At 33.3% G+C, this 23,196-nt stretch overlaps 1 protein-coding gene across 3 annotated transcripts in view; it reads right to left on the bottom strand.

The window, feature by feature from the left end:
* Positions 1-20,735, bottom strand: part of LOC126743531 (filamin-C) — a 43,648-nt gene extending 22,913 nt beyond the window's left edge. The window contains exons 1-14 of one of the 3 annotated variants that reach the window (XM_050450657.1): positions 20,463-20,735; positions 17,278-17,466; positions 17,062-17,227; positions 12,682-12,924; positions 12,405-12,628; positions 12,206-12,347; positions 11,987-12,150; positions 7,255-7,950; positions 7,003-7,204; positions 6,730-6,952; positions 6,448-6,653; positions 6,203-6,389; positions 4,252-4,448; positions 4,025-4,192 (exon numbers count right to left, since the gene is read on the bottom strand). In XM_050450657.1, coding sequence (XP_050306614.1) covers positions 4,025-4,192; positions 4,252-4,448; positions 6,203-6,389; positions 6,448-6,653; positions 6,730-6,952; positions 7,003-7,204; positions 7,255-7,950; positions 11,987-12,150; positions 12,206-12,347; positions 12,405-12,628; positions 12,682-12,924; positions 17,062-17,227; positions 17,278-17,463 — 3,004 coding nt within the window. In that variant the 5' untranslated portion in view covers positions 17,464-17,466; positions 20,463-20,735. The remainder of the gene's footprint in view (positions 1-4,024; positions 4,193-4,251; positions 4,449-6,202; positions 6,390-6,447; positions 6,654-6,729; positions 6,953-7,002; positions 7,205-7,254; positions 7,951-11,986; positions 12,151-12,205; positions 12,348-12,404; positions 12,629-12,681; positions 12,925-17,061; positions 17,228-17,277; positions 17,467-20,462) is intronic. The other 2 variants (XM_050450654.1, XM_050450655.1) reach the window with 2 other exon arrangements.
* Positions 20,736-23,196: the final 2,461 nt, after the last annotated feature.

Here is a 23,196-nt window from a genome sequence, read left to right as displayed (position 1 = left end):
TTATGTTTTTATTATTAAATATTATAAGTGTGTTAAATATAGTGTTTGTGTTTGATGCATCCTTAAGCTCTAGATTTATTTTCTCAGGTTCATGATTTTTAAATAGAAACGTATCATCCATTTTTTCTCTAAGAGACCAAACGAAAACAATCACATTACAACTCAGTTGTAATGTGATCTGTGTAGGTCTAGGCCTGATGATGCTCCGACAGGAGCGAAACACGTGTAGCTTTTAAGCTTTTTTAAGAAATTATATAGATTGGATGAGACCGTGACTTTGTGTCCTTACCTTTGTTTTTGTCATGATTTTTATCTCGCTTTTCTAGGCAACTGGTGACGTTTTGCTCATTAGGCATTATGTTATTTTCACGATTTCCAGGCATTAAATTTTTGTATTCGTAAATTTATATTCTAGGATTCGTGTTCTTCAGTTTATGTTTTTATCATTAAATATAATTAATTGATTTTTCCAGGGTGTTTGTGTTTGATGCATCCTTAAGCTCTAGATTTATTTTCTCAGGTTCATGTACTTATCTTCTTAATTATTTTCCAGGTAATTTGGGTTTCGGGGAATTTTTTACGTTTTTCCAGGAACGGTGTATCCTTGATTTGTATAATTTTTGTATACCTGGATACAAGCCCAAAAATTAAGTCAAAAGGTTTGAATCCACGTAACGTTTTTAAACTTTTTTTAGGTTACTTTAGGTAATTTATCTAAGTAAGGCTTTTAGGTAAGTATGGCCCTTAAAATTAAGGTGTGTCTTATTATCATACACTTTTTTATTTCTATGCATATTTATATCCTTTAGTTTCCTGGACGTAGATTTTGATATTAAAATTTTTTTGTTCAGGAAACTTGGGTTTATGCTTTAATTTTTTTAAGCTAGTCGGAATATCCTTGAATTTTTATTCCTCGATTCCTTACTTTCATCATTGGAATTATCTAATTTTTCCACGCAATTTGAATTTCTAATAGATTTCTGGAATTTCTTACCTTTTCCAGTACATTTTCGTTTATGATATTTCTGATATATAATATCCTTGGATTTGTGTATCCTTTTCAATAAAGAGTCTAATTAAATCTAAATCCGTGTATTTATTTAATACTTTCAGGCAATCCTACTAATATAAAGTTGTTATTAAAATATTATTTCAAGTAATATAAGCATCGCTCTTAGAATTCAGGTTTGTTTTATATATATTAAATTTAATTCCCGAACTTATATCTTTGAATCATAGTAATTTCATTTTTTTTCCAGAAAACTTGGGTTAATATCCTTAATGTATTTCACGTTTTCAAGCAGTCTCTAGTTCGTTTTTCCCTGCATTTATAACCTTGGATTTCAGTTTTTTTCAAAGGCAACTCCAGCTTATAAGTTTAGTTCACTAACCCTGAATTTATTTTGTCAGATTCATTTTATCCCTAGATTTACCAAATATTTCTAAAAAACTTAAGATTTGTGGCCTTAAGATTTCGTACCTATAACTTGAATTTCTACACTAAGTTTTTAACCAGCAAGAACTTTTTTCAGGCATGTTTATTTTGTTTTCTTTTTCAGGTAATTTATTTACATTCCTTTCTTTTAGTTTTTAGGTAATTTAATATTGAATTTTAATTTTTTTTTCTAGGTAACTTTGGTTGTATGCTTGGGTCTATATTCTCAAGTTCATTTCATTTTGTTCCTGAGTTACCCCTTTTTGCATGAAAGTTAACTACGATCCCTAAAATTGAGTTTTTATTTGATTTTCAGACAATAAAATTTTGTATCCTTAAGTTTTCTTTTCAGGATTAATATTCTTGAATTTTACTATTTTGTTAATTTTTTTCCAGAAAACTTTAGTTGTATCCTTAAGTCTCTATCCTTGGATTTACATTTTCAATTTGTATATCCTTTTATTCCTGGGTTTGCAAATAATTTTTTTAGAAAATTAAAATACGTTCCTTAGAATTGAATTTTCTTTTTATTTACAGTTAATTTAACTATATTGTATCTTCAACTATTCATTCCAGGATTTATTCCCTGGATTTTAGTATTTTTTTGCATTAATTTTGGGGTTGTATTTGTTGGATTTGTCCCTGGACTCATTTTATTATAAAATATATATACGGTTCTTAGAATTTTGTATTTTTGAGTTCCCATTCCAGAATATATATCCTTGAATAATTTAATTTTTTTTCAAGACATTTGAAATTGTATCCTGGAGTCTTTATTTAATAAAAGGTTTATGTCCTTATATTTGTGTAATTTTCTCAGTCAGGCTTGTATCCTTAATTTCATTCCATCTTTTTCACTTTTTTAAGCAGTCTTGAGTTCCTTTTTCCTAGAGAGTATGAGTGTACGTTCCTGGATTTATATGCTTCAATTTTACGTTCATTTATCCCCAGGTTCAAAATATCCCTGAATTTGCAAAAAATTTGAATTTCGTGCCCGTTTTTGAATTTCTCTACATTTTCCAGAGGCTTTGTTTTTTTTTAAGTAGCAAGATCCTTTTACTCTTCTGGTTTGTCCAATTTCTCCAGGATTATTTGATCACTTGGCTTAAGTCCTTGATTTTTTAGTCTTAAATTTATATCCTCAGGCACCTAGTGAGTGAAACTTAAGCGTTCTATCTCAATAGGTTCGATATCTTTTCGGCATAATTTCACATTCTATTCCCGAATTTATATCCTTAAATTTTAGTTATTTTTTTTTAGGCAACTTGGGTTGGTATCCTTGGACCTCTATCCATTATCCTTTATTTTTGCGCTTGTTTCATTTTTCTAGGCAATTTAGCTTTGTGACCTCAGGTTTTCATTCCTGGGTAACCTGGGCCACTGGTGTTGCATTCTTGCATTTGTATCCTGAAATTTATGTATTTTTCTTAGGTAACTTGAGTGTCAGTTAATTTGTTCATTTTTCCAGGCTTTATTACTCCAGTCTACTTCTGATACTTCCAGGCCTTGTATCTTCTAACTGCCTGAAATAATTAACAAGTCACTTTGACTGTCTGAAATCGCCATCCACCCAAGACTCCTACGCTCGAACTCAACCTTATTTCTTCGCCAAACGGAGGAATACCAACGAAGCATTATCTATAGGTGGGCTACACTATCGACGTATTTTTCTACACGGTTTGCCCACCACGTAACCGGCCGCTCCCTCGTAAATGGAATTCGCAAAATTGACGGACGCCACTGCATATTTAATTAAATGGAAAATTCTCGCCGCAAGATAGAAGAGCGAATATTAACATATATATACACGTCCAATCGATTTCCCTTTTAATTGTTGTTTGTCAAACGAGAAATCATGTTAATTGTAATTAGGCGGAGCTTATTTATCATTTTGACGACCTACTTTTCTTGTTTACAGTAAAATCATAACTTGAATGTAAAGAGCTACTGTATATGCAGGAAACATGCTAAGTCATGTTGTTAAATTGCACCAAAAAACTCGTCACGTAGATCCAGCATTGCCATATATTTTTAGGTTAAATACTTACCATATTTCTAAGGATTTGACAGATCATTGGCTGATGTAGCAATAAATGTAAAATAATTGTAAAAGGGATTACTAGTCCCTTCTCAAAAAAGAGTTTTATCAAGCAAACGTAGTTTTAACATAATTACACCCTATACATTCTTAGGTTATGTCTGTCCTATTTCTTTATAGATTTGACAGGCAATAAAAATTAGGAGAGATTACTTCATAATAAAAACCAACGTTATTACCTTTAGTTGACAGAATTATGTGTCAAGAGATGAATCCTAACCTATTAAATCGATTTGACATTTTGTTTGACGTAAAGAGAGGGCTGATTTTTGTTCCTCTTCAAGGTTTTTAGTTCATATTAAGCGAAAAAATTGTAATGTCAGCTCAATTTCTTTCCACTCAAACGACCTGGTGGTCATTTATTAGTTTACTAGCTCATTGTTGCACAAAAAACGAATAGGTCATAACTAAACCAAAATGATAAATAAGCCTCTTAACGAAACTTTTCGAAAACAATTAACCCAAAACCGTTAAACTCTCTCCCTACTTACCTGGCACGGTATCGCCATTAAACTTGATATCGACCCTATGTGGTATCGCTTGGTGAGGAGTGAAGGCGGCCCTGAACCTTTGATTGCCGAGACTCCTCACGCTCGAGGTGACCCTGCCACCCTCCACGAGGATCTCCAAGTCACCAGAACCAGCTCCGCTACCATCCACTGTAACAAAACCATCAAATCAGACTCCGGTACCACCTGAAAACGTTGATAAAACTCACGTTCGAACTCGACCGGTTTTCCTAAGACACCCTCGGAGACCGCTTGGACCCGGATGGCGGAAGCTCCTCCACTCCTCTTCAGTCTGGACGGAGATCCGTAGATTCTTTCATTGTAGTGGTCCGTGTTGTTGCTGTATTTTTCTGAGGTCGATGACGTGTAGTTCGTTGTCGTGTATTTCTGTTCGTTTACTGTGAAACTTATGCGGGAGGGTCAGCTTTTATTGGAAGTCGTTTTCGACTCACTGTATCAGTGAAAAATGAACTAGGAGGTCAAATAGGCAGGAAATGAGGGAACCAAACGTAACTCCAGAAGAATGCAAAACTTTCCTGAGAAGATCTTATGAATGGGAGATATCCCGGAAAGTCGAACTCCTTGGGCCATACATAGGATATGTCCTATGATTCTTAGGAGAAAATATCAGGTGGTTTAGGAAAGTTAGGGTTAGGGAAATTAGGGAGGGTTAATACCACGGAAAATTTGATACGCTTTCAAATTTGCCGCCCAAAAATATGAATTACTTGTGAGATTTGGCATCAGTGTAACGCTTCCTAATTATCTATTTGAATATTTACTTAAGGTAAGTGTAAGCATTTTATTGAGAAGTAGTTCAGATTAACCTTTTTATGAAATTCATGTATTTCCAATCAAATTGTCTAGGCAAATTTTCAAAATGATCTGGTTAATTTTTTGAATTATGGACATTGTGTCGAATAGTTAAAAAAGTCATTATTTTCAACATATATTTTTTTTCTCAAAATTTTGTACGAATTTGGAAAAACGCTGAAATAGGTGTCCAGTCAAATTGTCCGGGGACTATGTGTACAAATTTTCAAAAATGTATCTGGTCAATTTTTTGAGTTATGAACATTGTGTCAAATATTTAGAAAAAAAAAATCAATATTTTCAAAAAATATTTTTTTTTCTAAAATCCTGTATGAATTTGGAAAAACGCTGAAATAGGTATCCAATCAAATTGTCCAGGGAGTATGTGTACAAATTTTCAAAATGGTATCTAGTCGATTTTTTGAGTTATGAACATTGTGTGAAATAATTAGAGAAAAAAATCAATATTTTAAAAAAATATGTTTTTTTCTTAAAATCTTGTACGAATTTGGACAAACGCTGAAATAGGTGTCAAATCAAGTTATCCAGGGAGTATGTGTACAAATTTTCAAAATGGTATCTGGTCAATTTTTTGAGTTATGAACATTGTGTCAAATAATTTAAAAAAAAATCAATATTTTCAAAAAAAAAATTTTTTCTTTAATATTGTACGAATTTTAAGAAAAGCTGAAATAGGTGTCCAATTAAATTGTCCGGGAAATATGTATACAGATTTTCAAAAATGTATCTGGTAAATTTTTTGAGTTATGAACATTGTGTCAAATAATTAGAAAAAAAAATCAATATTTTCAAAAAATATTTTGTTTCTCAAATTTTTGTATGAATTTGAAAAAACGCTGAAATAGGTGTCCAATCAAATTGTCCGGGGAATATGTGTACAAATTTTCAAAATGATGTCTGGTCAATTTTTTGAGCTATGAACATTGTGTCAAATAATTAGAAAAAAAATCAATATTTTCAAAAAAAAAATTTTTTCCTAAAATCTTATACGAATTTGGAAAAACGCTGAAATAGGTATCCAATCAAATTGTCCGGAGCATATGTGTACAAATTTTCAAAATGATGTCTGGTCAATTTTTTGAGTTATGAACATTGTGTCAAATAATTAGAAAAAAAATCAATATTTTCAAAAAATATTTTTTTTCTTAAAATTTTGTACGAATTTGAAAAAACGCTAAAATAGGGGTCCAATTAAATTGTCCGAGGAATATGTGTACAAATTATCAAAATTGTATCTAGTCAATTTTTTGAGTTATGAACATTGTGTCAAATAATTATATAGAAGTATGTACGTATCAACCCTCTCGAGTCTCCCCTATGCCCTACCTGTTGTTTTCTTCAGTTTTTTGCCTCCTAATCTCAGAATCCAACTGATTATCGGTAAGATTAGCCAGAGACTCCAAACTTCTTTCCGAAAATATGTTTTTCGTTTTATTGATTGCGTCCCAAGAGTCCCTGCGGGTGGACTGGTCCGCCATAGTAGAAACTCTCGCCAATGGAGTGGTATCGACCCCTATCCAGAAATTGATTGTTCAATAAAACATTTCGGATTGATCATTCATCCTTCTCACCATCGTTGTAACTTCGGTTTTCGCTGTATCGTTTTTCGTTTCTGCTCGTAGAAGAATACCCGACGTCCGGACTGGTCGTTCTTTCACCATAAATCGGACTTCTGGACTCATTTATTCTCATGGAGGATATTTTGCTCGTATAACTGGAGTCTACGGTTTTTTGGGCGAAGTTTGGACTTGATGTTTCGTAACGTTTCTCGTTTAATCTAAAGAATTGTCAAGTTTAAAGACTTTGAATTGTACCTGCTCTATATCTTCACTCCCAACCTATTATTCACTTACCTTTTACTACTAATAAAATCTGGACTATCCCGACCATATATCGGACTAGATCCTCTTAAGTTAGGACTTTCATTTCTCTGAGGGGGGTAGTTTGGACTGGCAGTCCGATGCATGTAGCTCGGACTACCATTTCTTTCATAACTCGGCGAACTCGAGGCAAATCTGGCCTTTTCCGCTGCCACTGATCTGCTATGGTAATCTTGAGCATACTTGTGCGTCTCTTCTACATATAAATAAACATTAAGCTCAAATCCAAAACAAGAAAACACTTACCTAGTAAAGGACTAGCATTCTGCCTGTAACTGTTATAAATCGTATTTTTAGACGTGGGGCTGGGGCTAGCGTAACGATTTGTAGGGCTTTGCCGATAGGTGCTATTGGGGCTAGAATTCGAAGACTTGCTGCGCCTCTGAGTACCCACCCTCATCATAAACGGTGATCCTTTGACGTCATATCCATTAAAGTACACATAAACCTTTAAAAGAATCCTTGCATAATCTTGCGCAACAGTGTAACGGAGCTTACCCTATGCTTGCCGGCATCCTTGGGGGTGAAATGCACCCTATAGTGAAACCCCTGACTATCAACCTTCTCAACGTGACAATGCACCGATCGCTTATCGTGAACTATATCAGCAAACACCTCCCCGGGCACCCCAACCTGCCTACAGTCCAGTTCAATACTATGAGGGATCAAAGGCAGCGCCCCTTCTAAACCGGAGACTCGCACCCCATTAGGATCGAAAACGGAGCAAGTAAACGGACCGCCCTGGATTTGTTTCCCTTGATAAGTGATCTCGATGCTCCATTCTCCAGGTTCGTCTGGTTTAAATGTGGCACTGTTGGTGCCTTCAATGGTGGTAAGGGGACAATCCAACGGTCGCCCTGTAGGACTGTAGGCCGTCACCAAGATGTCTTCGCGCTTTGGTGCTCCAGTGGCGTTCACCAGTACCTGCACCAAGGAGCCTAGGGCACAGGGCGCCATTCCTGGTGGCGCCACCTGAACCAGAGGCGGTAGTACTCTGAAGTAGTGACCGCTGAGTACTTCTTGGCCGTCGTAGTTTACGGCGAGTTCGTGCATTCCAACTCTGGATGGTACGAAGGTGCCGCGGCCATTTGTTAAGCGTTTTTCTTGGTAGATTTTGTTGTCTGGACCGCGGATTTCCACGGTTGTTTTTGAATAGGTGAGGTCGGAGTTTTTGAGAGTTACTTGATAGTGAGTCTGAAAAATGTTGTTGTTGTTGAAGTTAGGGATTAATGATATGTGTAAGGTTTTCTTATAGAAAGTTGAATTATTTAACGAACGGGAAATGTTGTGTTTTTGGTATTGTGGATTTGCTAGCAGACAAAGTATTCTGTAATCCCTTTTTCGTAGGAATAGAAGTAAAAGTATTTGTAGCATATTTTAGTGCTGTACAGGTTGTCCCATTTTGGGTACTTTCGCGGGATATCTCCGTTATTTTTAGAGATAGAGAGTTCCGGTTTTCGCGACACGGTGCTACTTTTTCGTAAAACCAAAGATGCTGTTAACAAAATTCTCATAGCCCTTTTATTTTTTAAGATACACAATTTTTTACATTTTTGAAATTTTTGCATTTTGGGACCCCCGTCGTATCTCCGTTATTTTTACAGTTTTTGTAAAAGTTTTAACTCATTCTTATAGATTTTTTTCCATAGAATCTACTGATATAGATATATATTTTTTTGATTAATAAAATAGTTTTTGAGTTATAACCCAAACTTGCTTATTTCACTTATACTGTACTTACACTGCTTATTTCACATACTCAAATTGCCTTATGCATCATTCTTCTCTAATTAAATTCGACAACTAGTCTTGCAAGTTGTTAGTCCAGGAGTACGTGCACAATGTTTGCATTCGATATATTAGCACTTGGACTTAAAATTCTTGCCTCTCAATGTTTTGCTCTCGCTGAGTCACTAAATTTGACAGCTGGTCTTGGGTGGTTTTAGCCCAGGAGTATGTGCACAGTGTTTGTATTCGATATATTGACACTTGGACTAATAATTCTTGCCTCTTAACGTTTTACTCTCGCTCTAATGCTTTGCCTTGTCCATCATCTTTCTCTAATTAAGTTCGACAGCTGGTCTAATGTGGTTTTAGTCCAGGAGTATGTGCACAATGTTTGTATTCGATATATTGACACTTGGACTAATAATTCTTGCCTCTTAACGTTTTACTCTCGCTCTAATGCTTTGCCTTGTCCATCATCTTTCTCTAATTAAGTTCGACAGCTGGTCTAATGTGGTTTTAGTCCAGGAGTATGTGCACAATGTTTGTATTCGATATATTGACACTTGGACTAATAATTCTTGCCTCTTAACGTTTTACTCTCGCTTTAATGCTTTGCCTTGTCCAGCATCTTTCTCTAATTAAGTTCGACAGCTGGTCTAATGTGGTTTTAGCCCAGGAGTATGTGCACAATGTTTGTATTCGATATATTGACACTTGGACTAATAATTCATGCCTCTTAACGTTTTACTCTCGCTCTAATGCTTTGCCTTGTCCATCATCTTTCTCTAATTAAGTTTGACAGCTGGTCTTATGTGGTTTTAGTCCAGGAGTATGTGCACAATGTTTGTATTCGATATATTGGCACTTGGACTAATAATTCTTGCCTCTTAATGTTTTACCCTCGCTCTAATGCATTGCCTTGTCCATCATCCTTCTCTAATTAAGTTCGACAACTGGTCTTATGTAGTTTTAGTTCAGGAGTTTGTGCACACTCTTTGTATTTGATATATTGGCACTTGGACTAATAATTCTTGCCCCTCAATGTCTTCCTCTCGCTCTAATGCATTGCCTTGTCCATCACCCTTCTCAAATTAAATTTGACAGCTGGTTTTATGTGGTTTTAGTCGAGGGGTATGTGCACACTATTTGTATTCGATATGTTGGCACTTGGACTAATAATTCTTGCCTCTTAATGTTTTACCCTCGCTCTAATGCATTGCCTTGTCCATCATTCTTCTCTAATTGAGTTCGACAACTGGTCTTGTGTAGTTTTAGTCCAGGAGTATGTGCACAATATTTGTATTCGATATATTGGCACTTGAACTTATAATTCTTGCCTCTCAATGTTTTACTCTCGCTCTAATGCATTGCCTTGTCCATCACCCTTCTCAAATTAAATTTGACAGCTGGTTTTATGTGGTTTTAGTCGAGGGGTATGTGCACACTATTTGTATTCGATATGTTGGCACTTGGACTAATAATTCTTGCCCCTCAATATTTTGCTCTCGATTTAATTCAATGTCTTGTCCATCATTCTTCTCTTATTAAGTTCGAAAACTGGTCTTGTCTAGTTTTAGTCCAGGAGTATGTGCACAATATTTGTATTCGATATATTGGCACTTGGACTAATAATTCTTGCCTCTCAATATTTTACTCTCGCTCTAATGCATTGCCTTATCCATCATCCTTCTCAAATTAAGTTTGACAGCTGGTCTTGTGTTGTTTTAGTCCAGGAGTATGTGCACAATGTTTGTATTCGATATTTTGGCACTTGGACTAATAATTCCTGCCTATTAATGTTTTTCTCTCGTTCTAATCCATTGCCTTGTCCATTATTCTTCTCAAATTAAATTTGACAACTGGTCTTGCAAATTGTTAGTCCAGGAGTATGTGTAAAATATCGCAATTTTGGGTTCATGTACGTTCTCTTTTATATTAAAAAAGCGGGAAAAAAAAATGTTCTACTACCAGACATTTTAGTTATAATAATAGGAAAAATGATGGAATTTGATCTTTTATTTTTCTTAATTTAAGGCATACGCGCTCGGGCTAAACCAACAACTTCAAAAAATCATTCAAAGATAATGAGCAAATTAAGGAATGCAAAAGTAGATTTGACATTTTTTTAACGTAATATAATTTACTAAAACCAAAACAAAAATGTGGAAAAAATATAAAATATAGCATAAATTTTAAAAAATGCTAAAAAATTATAATTTATTGATTAAAAATTCATATATCAACTATTTAAAAGATGCTCAACAGCTTCAGACATAAAATAAATCAAAGGCTTATCAAGGGCGATCTAAAATATTTCAATTAAACAATGGATCATAAATGAAAATGATAAAAAGAAACCGATAGCTGAACCGTCTAACAATGTCTCAAATGTTTAACTACTTAAGTAGAATAATTAATTAAAAATTGAACTATATTGAATAAATATATGGTTAAAATGCCTGGAATAGAAACATATCTATTAATAAAAACATGGAAATCAATTAGCTCAACCAAAGTTTATATTGGCTGAACTCCCTAGAATATATTCAGATTTCATACAATCATAATTCCAGGCAGTTGAGTTATATATAGATTTTTTGGTTACTAATAGTAGGCAATTGAGCCTCTAATAAAGTGATGAATATTAATTGAATAATTTAATTTAACTTCCAGGCAGTTCATTTATAGATGAAAAAATAGAAATGTCCGATTTTATAATTACAACAACGTGGACAATCTGGAATAAAATTACTCGAAAAATTCCTAAAAATAGTGATAAGGCAATAATTCCATAGATTTATGACATGTTGTTTTTTCTGATTATTAATCACCCCAAATCAGTTATACCTTTGCAGAATCCGACTCGAAGGACCAAATGTTTTGGGCCTGGTTATGCAATATTAAACAAGTTCAACTAATCAAGGAAAGAATTACTAGTCGTAATAAATATTAATAACAATTTATAAAAAAGTAAGAATTCATGGAAGAAGCGTTGGATTAAGAGAGTGAAGATGTGCAACATAGGTCGAGTTAGAATATTAATAATTTACCAAGAAACGCGTGTGACATACCGAAATAGGTAAATTATTCTAAATTAGCTGTTAAATATTTTAAACTTAAAATAATGTATGGTAACTATATAAAATTAGAAAAAAAGAAGATAGAATGCAATAATAGGTAATAGCCTGGAATTTTGCTCAGTTAAACCTCTCCAGGTGAAATGTTTGCCGGTGGGCCGTGTGTTATTCTTACAAAAAGCCAAACAAGAAAAATTCTCTTAACTCACCCAAAATATCAACACACAAGTTAATATGTCACGTTCAAAGCCAACAATAAATAACATTTAAAATAAGCTCGCGATACCTAAGGAAGTACGAAACATGAATTCTAATAAGCTTTATGGTTAAAAAAACAATGACGGCAGTCATGGTATTATCTACGGTACCTTGAATGGTATCGGGTTCCATTAAAAACAATTTAAATGAGTCATTTTTTTACTTACAGTCTCTCCTACTCTTCCCGAGGTCGAGTTAAGGGAAACGTTAATGAGGTCATGCAAAGGGGGTCGCTCTGGGATCCATTGGAAATGAGCAGCGTACGCCATCACCCCCAAATGTTCCACGTTTTTATCCGCCATATCTTTTGCCGATAACACCGGTTGCACACCTAAATATATTTTTTTTATTTAAAAACATTTGTTGATCAAGACTCTTTAGCCTACCTAGTTTCTTTCCAGCTTCAATGGCTTGATTATGGTTTTGTTCCCAAAACAGTGGATCGGTGCGTAGTTTCTCCGGAGCAGCTGCGGAACCACCTAAAGACCTTATTATCTCACTTATCACCCTGCCGTCGTTCCATTCGCTCTGCAATTAATTCAATGAGCATTTATAAGAATTATAGTAAAAAAAATTGTTGCTTACGGTAAAATTCTGTACTGGCCTATCGAGTCGGGAGTTAACCCATTTTAAAGTAGCCTGAAAGCCGGGCGATCCAGGTTTCATGAAATATGACAAATAAGTCATGCCCGATAACTCATCCAGCCATGGAGATGCCAAATACTCTGGCTCCAAAACTGCGGGGATTCCAAGATCTTTTTGGGCCACGTCCATGGCATTTCGACAGTTTTCGATTCCGTTGGCCTTATCTGGATAATCAGGTTTAGTAACTCACTAGTTTAGTAGTGGAAAAGTCGCTCACCTAGTCTGCGCCAATGGGAAAAGAGCCCTGGTTTACAATAGTCAATCAAGGCGGATAGTAGCACTCCGGAGTTCCAGTCTGTGGTAAGATTGCTCACTTTACATTCGGGCAGTACTGCCTGGAGCCACGACAACATTAGTTTTCTGGGTGGGAATTTGGAACGACCGATTTGGTAGCGGACGATTAGGGACCATATTAGGCCCAGGATTAGTTTTAGGTTCCCATTTACTATGTCTAGGTTTCCTGGAATTAAGAACTTCATCAAGAAAATACTCATAATGTTTTCTTCTTTTTTCTTCTGGTTTCTTCTTTTTTTTAAATCTATAAGTCTATTATTGCTCTACGTGACTTGATTCATTTGGTCACGTAGTCTAGGAGTTTTTAATTATAGGCTTAACGTGAGAATTTCCAGGCAGTAGAATATCCAAAAATTTCAGAAATGGAATTTCTTCCAGGCAGTTAAACAATGAATACACATTGGAAACCTGGAATTCAGGTAAATTCCTTATAAATGAGGAAAGACGAGCCAATTGGAAAATTAACTTTCAACTCTCTGCAAATCCTAAAAAGAACCTCAAGTGCCTAGAAGAAATACTTCTAGGTTGTTGATAATTAACTTGACACTCCCTGGAAAAACTAGGAATGACTTGAACTGTTTTAAAGGCATTAGAAATTATTTCTAGGCAGTTGAATATTTGAAAATTTCAGAAATGAGTTCAACTGCCTGGAAGAAACAATAGATTACGTCTAGGCACTTGAACAATAAACGTTCAACAAAATATGAAATAATGTCTTCCAAAGACAATGAATACTCAATGGAAAATTAGAAGATTATCATAAGAACGTAGGAATAACTAACTCTCTGCAAATCCTAGAAATGACTTCAAGTGCCTGAAAAAATACTCCTAGACTGTTGATAATTAATTTGACACTTTCAGATGAACAATAAATTATTCAATTGTCTGAAAAATATGAAAAAAAAATTTTTAGGTTGACCTGAAAATTTCAGAAATTCGTTCAACTGCATGAAAGAAATAATGAGTTACGGCCAGGCAGTTGAGCAATGAATTTTTAATTCCCTGTGAAAATTAAGAAATTTCTTCCAGACAGTTTAAAATCAAGTGAAAACTGAGATTGAATTTAATCCCCTATAAAAAAAGAGAAATGACCAGCGAGTTGAAAATAAAATTGCAACTCTCTGCAATTCCTAGAAATACTCCTAGGCTGTTGATAATTAACTTGACACTTTCTGGAAAAACAAGAAATAACTCTAACTGCCTAAAAGGCATAAGAAATTATTTCCAGGCAGTTTTAGTACTTGAAAATTTTAGAAATGCATTCAATTGCCTGAAAGGCATTATGAATTACGTTAAGGCAGTTGAACAATTAACGTCCCTGATAAAATGAAGGAATTTCTTCCAGAGAGTTAAACAATGAATACTCGCTGGAACACTTGAATTCAATTCCCTGTAAGAAATGAGGAATGACCAGCCAGTTAAAAAATGAACATTCAACTCTCTGCAAATCCTATAAAGAACCTCAAGTGTCTAGAAGAAATACCTCTAGGTTGTTGATAATTAACTTGACACTCCCTGGAAAAACTAGGAATGACTTCAACTGTCTGCAAGGTATCAGAAATTATTTCAGGCAGTTCAATAATTGAAAATTTCAGAAATGAGTTCAACTGCTTGGAAAAAACAATAGATTACGTCTAGGTAGTTGAAGAATGAACGTTCAACTCCCTGAAAATATGAAAGAATGTCTTCCAAAGACAATGAATACTCAATGGAAAATTAGAATATTTTCATAAAAACGTAGGAATAACTAGCCAGTTAAAAAATTAACTTTCAACTCTCTGCAAATCCTATAAATGAGTTCAAGTGCCTGGAAAAATACTCCTAGACTAGAAATTATTTTTAGGTTGACCTGAAAATTTCAGAAATTCGTTCAACTGCATGAAAGAAATTAACGTCCCTGATGAAATGAAGGAATTTCTTCCAGAGAGTTAAACAATGAATACTCACTGGAAAACTTGAAATCAATTCCCTAAAAGAAATGAGAAATGACTAGCCAGTTAAAAAATGAACATTCAACTAAGTGCCTATAAGAAATAAACAAGTATATCCAGGGCATTGAAAACTGAACTTTATACTCCCTGAAAAAAACTTGAGATGCTTGGACAAAACAAGACCCTAGTGCCTAATAAAATAAAATGTCATTCCGTACATGCTACCACCACTACAATTATTTTAACAATTAAATGTGCTTGAACATGACTATAGAAAAGTCTGATAGCTCTAAAGTTTCTTCTTGGGTGAGCTAGACCAATAATAGCATTTGTAGAGAATACATTTCTTCATATAATGCTTTTTCTATCATAAGAATACTCTTATTAGTTCTTGAGATTTTAGACTTTAAAGTCAGTCATTGTCTTGAGGATTAAACACTAGTTTTGAGCCAACACGAATATTTGCAAAGAATGTTTTTTTTAAATTTTATGTTTTTATTACACGAGAATATTCCTATTCAATCTTTAGATTTTCGACTTTGAAGTCAGTTATTACCCTAAACACTATTTTTGGATTCCACTACATAAATACTTTAATATTTTAAGAATTTTTATTGGTTTTACGGAATATTTGCTAAGAATATATATTTTTAAATATTATACTATTTATTACACAAGAATATTCCTACTAGTTCTTTAAATTTTATACTTTGAATTCAGTTGTTACCTTAAGGATTAAACATTGTTCTTGGATTCCACTGCATAAAAACTTTGATATTTCTAAAACTTTTAATTGGACATGTTTAAACCTTATAGAATATTTGCAAAGTATATATTTATTTAAATATTATCCTTTTTCAAAAACAAAGGTAAGGACACAAAGTCACGGTCTCATCCAATCTATATAATTTATTAAAAAAGCTTAAAAGCTACACGTGTTTCGCTCCTGTCGGAGCATCATCAGGCCTAGACCTACACAGAGCGAAACACGTGTAGCTTTTAAGCTTTTTTAATAAATTATATAGATTGGATGAGACCGTGACTTTGTGTCCTTACCTTTGTGTTTGTTTTCGTTTGGTCTCTTAGAGAAAAATGGATGATACGTTTCTATTATCCTTTTTATTACACAAGAATATTCTTACTGGTTCTTTAGATCTTAGACTTTAAAGTCAATTGTTACCTTAAGGATTAAACATTGTTCTTGGATTCCACTGCATGAAAACTTTGATATTTAAAAAAATTTTAATTGGACATATTTAAATCTTACAGAATATTTTTTTAATATTATCCTTTTTACTACACAAGAATATTCCTACTAGTTCTTTAGATTTTAGACCTTGAATTCAATGAACACCTTAAATATCAAAACTTCATTTTGAACTCAGCAGACTTGGCATAAAAATCCGATATTTTTAAAATTTTTACTTGTACAGTTTTTACCTCGAAATATTCTTTGTAATAAATACTTAAATAAATATTGTCCTTCTTGTTTCAAGAGAATATTTCTGATTGATTTTTAGATATTGCACATCGAATTTAGTGGACCCCTTGAAGATCAAACATTGTTTTTGGACATCACTGAATACCAAGTCCAATATTTTAAGCACTTTTGCTTAGATGAGTTCAAACCTCAAATAATAGCTGTGACAAATACTGTCGTGAATAGTATGCTTCTTGTTTCATGATACTATCCCTCTTGGTGTTTTAGATATTGCACATTGAATTTAGTGATCACCTTGAAACTCAAACATCATTTTCGGACTCCATAGCATAAAAAGTCCAATATTTTGGGCACTTTTGCTGTCTCATAATAGTTATAACAAATAGATTCTTCAATATTATGCCTCTTATTTAGTGATGATATTCCTTAAGGTTTTTCAAATTTCGAACTTTGAAGTGAATGATGAGCTTGAAAAACAAAATTGGTCCCTGGACACCTTTATTAAACGAAGGACATATAAGTGTAAAAAATTAAAAAAGAAACGTGTATAAACCCATTGAATACCCACAAGAGATAATCATCTCAACTACATAATTTATAGGTATTTCAAGTAAAATCGACGGCATCATTCACACACGACCTCGGTTTATTCGCATATAATGGAACGCTAATGTTAAAACAACTATAGGTACTAAATTTAGTTTTTATGTCACGGCATGAAATGCCTTAAACAGGAATTTGTATATTATTTGCTCAACAAATGTTTATGCAATCTGGTCAAATTATAATTAAATATGCATCAAAGGAAAATACTGTAGCGTACCTACGTACTTATTAAAATTCATAAATGCCTTATATGAACCGGAAGGTCTCTCTCAATTATCAAAGATTCATTTTCGGTTATTTATAACTTGCAAATCGAAGGTCTTACCAATATTTACAAGTTTCACACCGTCCTTCTCTATGGCGTTTAAGGCTGTAGTAACGTTTTCCAAGTAATGGTGCTGATTAACGGGCTTTCTGTTCCACGTTGGTTTTAAGGGTCTCTTTTGTAAAGCTTCTACTAAAGCACATAGTCTCACCCCAGTGCGTAAGTCCTGTAAAATGGATTCATACATCTAATGGTGGTAGAAAAGCGGCAAATTACCTCAGATAAGTCGACGATCCGTAGCTCTTTTGGTAGGTGTTCGTTGACCCAATTTCTGAACGTGTTCGCTTGGATCTCCACCCACACGTCTTCGTTGCCTTTTATCTGCATTCCTCGGGCCGCGTGACCTTCCGGACTTCGGGCTAACAAACCGCTATGCGAGATTTTTCCTTCCATTTTTTTCATTTGCTGACGAAAAATTTAATTATAACTTCTGTTAAATTTAAAATCAGAATTGTCTCCTTAGGCCCCACCATATAAAAAAGAGGAGATATTTCTGAAAGATCTATTTGAACTGTTGGAGATAAGGTTTGTTAATCCCATGATTTTTGTTTTTTAAAAATATTCCCAATAGTTATTTAGATAATTGTATTCGAAGACAACCGTCTCTTTGAAGATCAAACTCTGTTTTTGGATAGCAGTGCATAGAAACTCAAAAATTTCTGAAATTCTTGCTTAAATCAGTTTAAATTAACCAGGGTTATATAGAATGCATTTTTAAATTGAATGGTTTTTATTTCAGGAAAATAATCCTATTAGTTATTGAGATATTGGATTTTGAAGTGAGTAATCACATTAAAAGCACACTTTGTTTTTCGGCACCACTGCTTAAAAGGTGCAATATTTCTGAAACATGAGCTGGCACTAATTTAGTCTCTAAATATTAATTTTAAGAAACATTTTACTCAATAATATTCTATTTCTAAAATGAGAAAATTCCCACTAGTTTTCGAGATTCTGGACTTTCAATTGAGTGATCACTTTAAACGCCCTTTCTGTTTTTGGCACCACTGCCTAAAAGATCCAATATTTCTGAAACATGAGCTTGGACTAATTTAGTCTCTGAATATTATTTTTAAGTAACATTTTACTCAATAATATTCTTTTTTTTTTGAATGAGAATATTTTCACTAGTTTTCAAAATTTTGAAGGGAGTGGTCACCTTAAAGAAAAATATTGTTTTTGAAGTCTGATATTTCTGGAGTTTCCGTTTGAACTACTTTAATCTTTAAACACTATTTCTAAAGAATATTTTGGTCAATAATATTCTATTTTTTAAATGAGAATATTTTCATTAGTTGAGACTATGGAGTTAGTGGTTATCTTAAAGACACACTTTGTTTTTGGTCACCACTGCATAAAAGGTGTGATAGTCTTAAAACTTGAGCTCAAAATATTTTAATCTTTAAATACTTTTTCTAAGAAATATTCTTCACGATAATATACAATTTTCTAAATAAGAATATTCTTAATAGTTTTCAAGATTTTTGACTTTAAAGTTAGTGGTCACCTTGAAGAGGCACATGTTTTTTTGGATATAACTGCCTAAAAGGTTCAGTAGTTTTTAAACTTGCGATTGGAATATTTTAGTGTTTAAACACTATTTCTGTAAAATATTTTTCTCAATTTTATTCTATTTTTTACATGAGAATATTCTCACTAATTTTCGAGATTTTGAGCTATGAAATTAGTGGCCAACTTTAAAGGCAAACTTTGTGGACACCACTGGTTTAAAGGTTCGATAGTTCTGAAACTTGAGTTTGGACTATTTTAATCTTTAAACTCTATTTATAAAGAATATTTTAATCAATAATATTTTATTTTTTAAATAAGAATATTCCTACTAGTTGTCAAGAGTTTGTACTATGAAGTTAGTGGTTACCTTAAAGGCACACTTTGTCTTTTGTCACCACGGCATAAAAAGTATAATATTTCTGAAACTTGAGCTTGGACTATTTTAATCCTTTAACAGTATTTCTTCGGAATATTTTTCTCATTTTTATTCTACTTCTTAAATGAAAATAATATTCTGAAACTAGTTTATGAGATTTTAAATTTTGAAGTAAGTGGTCACTTTAAAGGCGCACTTTGTTTTTGATCAATACTGCATAAAATGTCCGATATTTATGAGCTTTGAGCTTGGACTATTTTAATTTTTAAGCAGTATTTCTAAGGAATATTATTAATATTAATTTATTTTTTAAATGAGAATATTCCCACTAGTTGTCAAGATTTTGGACTATGAAGTTAGTGGTTACCTTAAAGCCACACTTTGTTTTTTGTGACCACGGCATAAAAAGCATAATATTTCTGAAACTTGAGCTTCGACTATTTTAATTCTTTAGAACTATTTCCTTGGAATATTTTTCTCAATTTTATTCTACTCATTAAATGAAAATAATATTCTAACTAGTTTATGAGATTTTAAACTTTGAACTGAGTGGTCACCTTAGAGGCGCACTTTGTTTTTGATCACCACTGCATAAAATGTCCGATATTTCGGACCTTTAAGCTTGGACTATTTTAATCTTTAAGCACTATTTCTAAAGAATATTATTAATATTAATTTATTTTTTAAATGAGAATATTCCTACTAGTTGTTAAGATTTTGGACTATGAAGTTAGTGGTTACCTTAAAGGTACACTTTGTTTTTTGTCATCATGGCGTAAAAAGTATGATATTTCTGAAACTTGAGCTTGGACTATTTTAATTCTTTAACACTATTTCTTCGGAATGTTTTTCTCAATTTTATTCTACTTGTTAAATGACAATAATACCCTATCTAGTTTATGAGATTTTAAATTTTGAAGTGAGTGGTCACCTTAAAGGCTCACTTTGTTTTTGATCAACACTGCATAATATGTCCGATATTTCGGACCTTTGAGCTTGGACTATTTTAATCTTTAAAGATACTTAAATATTTTATTTAGTATATTCCCACTTGTTTTTGAAATTTTAGACTTTGAAGTGAGTGCTCACCTTGAAGATCGTTTGAAGAAAAGTTTCTGTTTGAACTAACGTACAGCCAAAACATGATCAAATGAGCCAACTAAATCCCAGCAAGTAGGACTAGGAAGAGTTATAGTAGGAAAGATTAATAGTTTCCAGAATAATATATATAAGAATAAATTATCCAGATATCTAAAGGGTTGATTTTCCAATTAACTTACTGTTGTGCCTTCAAATCACTCCTAAGTGAACCAACACCACAACAATCTAATAATTCTTCTCCCACGTAAATACTAATTAAAATAAATATAATGACTCAATTATAGTTTGAAGTGCAACGCAATTAAACTAGACACCAATCAAGGTGCATGAAATAAACATCTTTTAATGACGTCACCGTTTTCAATGCTAAAGCCCAAAGAGACGGAGAAGATAAACAAACCGAGTACCTTACCGTGAAACAACCGATCGATTTCCCTTTCAATAATAACAACTGGTACTATAAATGCACCGCACGCATCTAATTCGGAACGGAACCACGAGATTATTCTCAAAAATTCACAACTATTCCAGAAACAGATCACCACGACTATCACAAATCATCACAAGATGTTTAATACTTTTCGAAACCACGAAGGTGACTTTTGGTCGAGGTTATTCAATGGGTACCGCGACGGACTACCTGTTTGGTAAATTCTTCTCGCTCTCTCTCGGGAAGTTTGATTTCTGTTTCTACAAAATGGGGGGAAAACGATGTGGTGTTGTTCACGTGCGTTGACGAATCGAGGTTGGGGGGGGGACAAAATTTGTTTCGATGACGAGTTATAGTGAAAACATTGTGTTTATATATAATGAGATGTCATATGCTTGATGGCTAAATTTGGTTCGGACTCATTTTATTAGATGATATCATTGTGATGAAAAATAACTAGGAGTTCGTGCTTAATAACGATTATTTGTTTCTCATAAAATCAGTTAGACCATCCAGAAGATCGTACAAATCTGGAATCGAGCATTTTCCGAGGTCTAAAAGAAAAAAGAACTAGGGGTTCATTCTGAAAAAATGTTGAATGAAAAACTAGATTTAACGGCCAGTAAAAATTTAAAAGCTATTTTGACAATTAAAAAAAATATATCTGACTTCGACTACCTGGCAGAATGAGAAACTGGCTTCAAATGCATTTCAAAAAAATTAAAACTAACTTTAACTATCTAGAAGAAATAAAAAATTACTTCCATTATTTTGGCAGCAGTAGAAAATGACTTATTAGCTACGTTTACGAGGTCCATGGATCAAATGATAGACTATTTTTATTTAGTACAGCCCTGTTTACAAGGATTGATTATGAGGGTTAAATTAATTAGTGCACGATTATCTCTAGAATCAAAATGTCAGTTGAATGCAGTTAATCAGTTTAGACGAAGAATTATAGGATATAACCTCTAAATCCTTAAAAGTGTTATTGTTGTTTAAAAATAATAAAAATAAACTAATAATTTTTTAAGGCTTTTCTTTCTCTTCTACTTTATATTTGTGTACAAAAATAAAAACCTTCTAAGTTAACTTAAATGTCAAAATTGTCATTTTGGTACTTCGAAATAGGTCCTGGGTGTTTACACCATAAAAAATTAATTTAATTTACCCCGTTTGGGAAGCATCAAATTCGGGAATCAAATTTTAAAAATAGTTTACATCACGTCATTTGATCCAAGTATTAAATATTTGGTACACGCGTTGTAAACGTAGCTATTGTGTAAAAAACTGGCTTCAACCGGAAATATTGAGTAAGCAGTACTTTTTTTATTTAGATTTATTCCTGGAAAGTCTTGAAAATCTTGAAGTTAAGAAGTTGCAATACGAAACTCAAATAAAAAATGTCTGAAAATGATGGAAATTTCAATTACCTGTGATAATATTAATGAAATCAGATGCCTGGAACTATTAACACGTTAACTGCCAGTCCCAATTAGAAAAAAAATTACCGGGTCCTACAGGCCACGTATCTTTTTTATTAAAAACAGTGTCTGTGTGCATCAAAAGGAACGCATGTGTAAAAATTTATGTAATTTTTGCTTTTTTTAGTTTAAAAAAGCTGTGTCCAAATATGGTACACATGGCACCTGATTGTACAGGTTTTATTTTTTGATGTCGTGTGCCATGTGTACCTTATCTGGACACGTACAAGGTCAATGTTGATTCGCCTGGAGAGATGGCAGCAGATTTCGAGACGGTTTTCACTAGAAGCGTAAATATTACGTGCATTTTATGTTTGTTGCTTTCTTCAGTGATTCTTTCTATAAAAATCGGTGTAAAAACATGTTTTTTGTGGGCTATAATTTGGAGGAGCAATGGCGGCAAAGAAAAGAATTATTTCTGATACTGAGATGCAACAAGCAGTGGAGGCTGCAGCAGAATAAATAGAGATTTATAGAGACCTCGACATGAGTGACGAGTTTTCAAATATCTCAGATTCTGATTTGGATCCGACATATTTGGTCGGCGAGATATCTTCAAGCAGTTCTGAAGAAGACCGCCCTAAAAAGAAAAAGATGAAGTATATACGTCAGTTAGGTACGTAGGAGGTTTGGCAATTCCATTTTTTATACATAGTTTATTTTCTAAAATGTTATTAGAAAAAAACAGTGTTGTAAAAAGTTTCAATATACTAACTCGTGTTAGAAACTAAGTGGAATACTTATGTTTATCAAATTTAACGTCTAAAATTCATATTTTCTCTTCCTAGTAATAATTATCTTCTTATACACTACCCTCCATTTTTTTAGATACTCCCCAGCCTTCAACATCTGCTCAGTTAGATACAGACATAGATTCTTCAGGCAATGATAAAAGACCGGAGTGGAGACCAGCTTCAGGAAATTTTTCGACATTGACTCCACCAATGAATATTGGAATTTCACTAGCCTTACAGACCCAAATGCGCGGTAACGATAAACTTCATTTTTTTGAATTACTTGTATCCGACGATGTTATTAATAAGATCGTTGTCGAAACAAATAGATACGCGGAACAGCAAATTATTATTGCCATAACGAATGAAAATATTGGTCAATATTCTCGTCTAAATGCATGGGTGTATACTAATTACAACGAAATACGAACATTTATTGCTATTTTAATTTGGATGGGATTGGATAAAAAACCACCACTGAAAGATTATTGGCGCAAA

This window comes from Anthonomus grandis, chromosome 13, assembly GCF_022605725.1.
Source record: "Anthonomus grandis grandis chromosome 13, icAntGran1.3, whole genome shotgun sequence".
NCBI classification, from domain to species: domain Eukaryota; kingdom Metazoa; phylum Arthropoda; class Insecta; order Coleoptera; family Curculionidae; genus Anthonomus; species Anthonomus grandis.
This window is presented reverse-complemented; position numbering and strand designations above follow the sequence as displayed.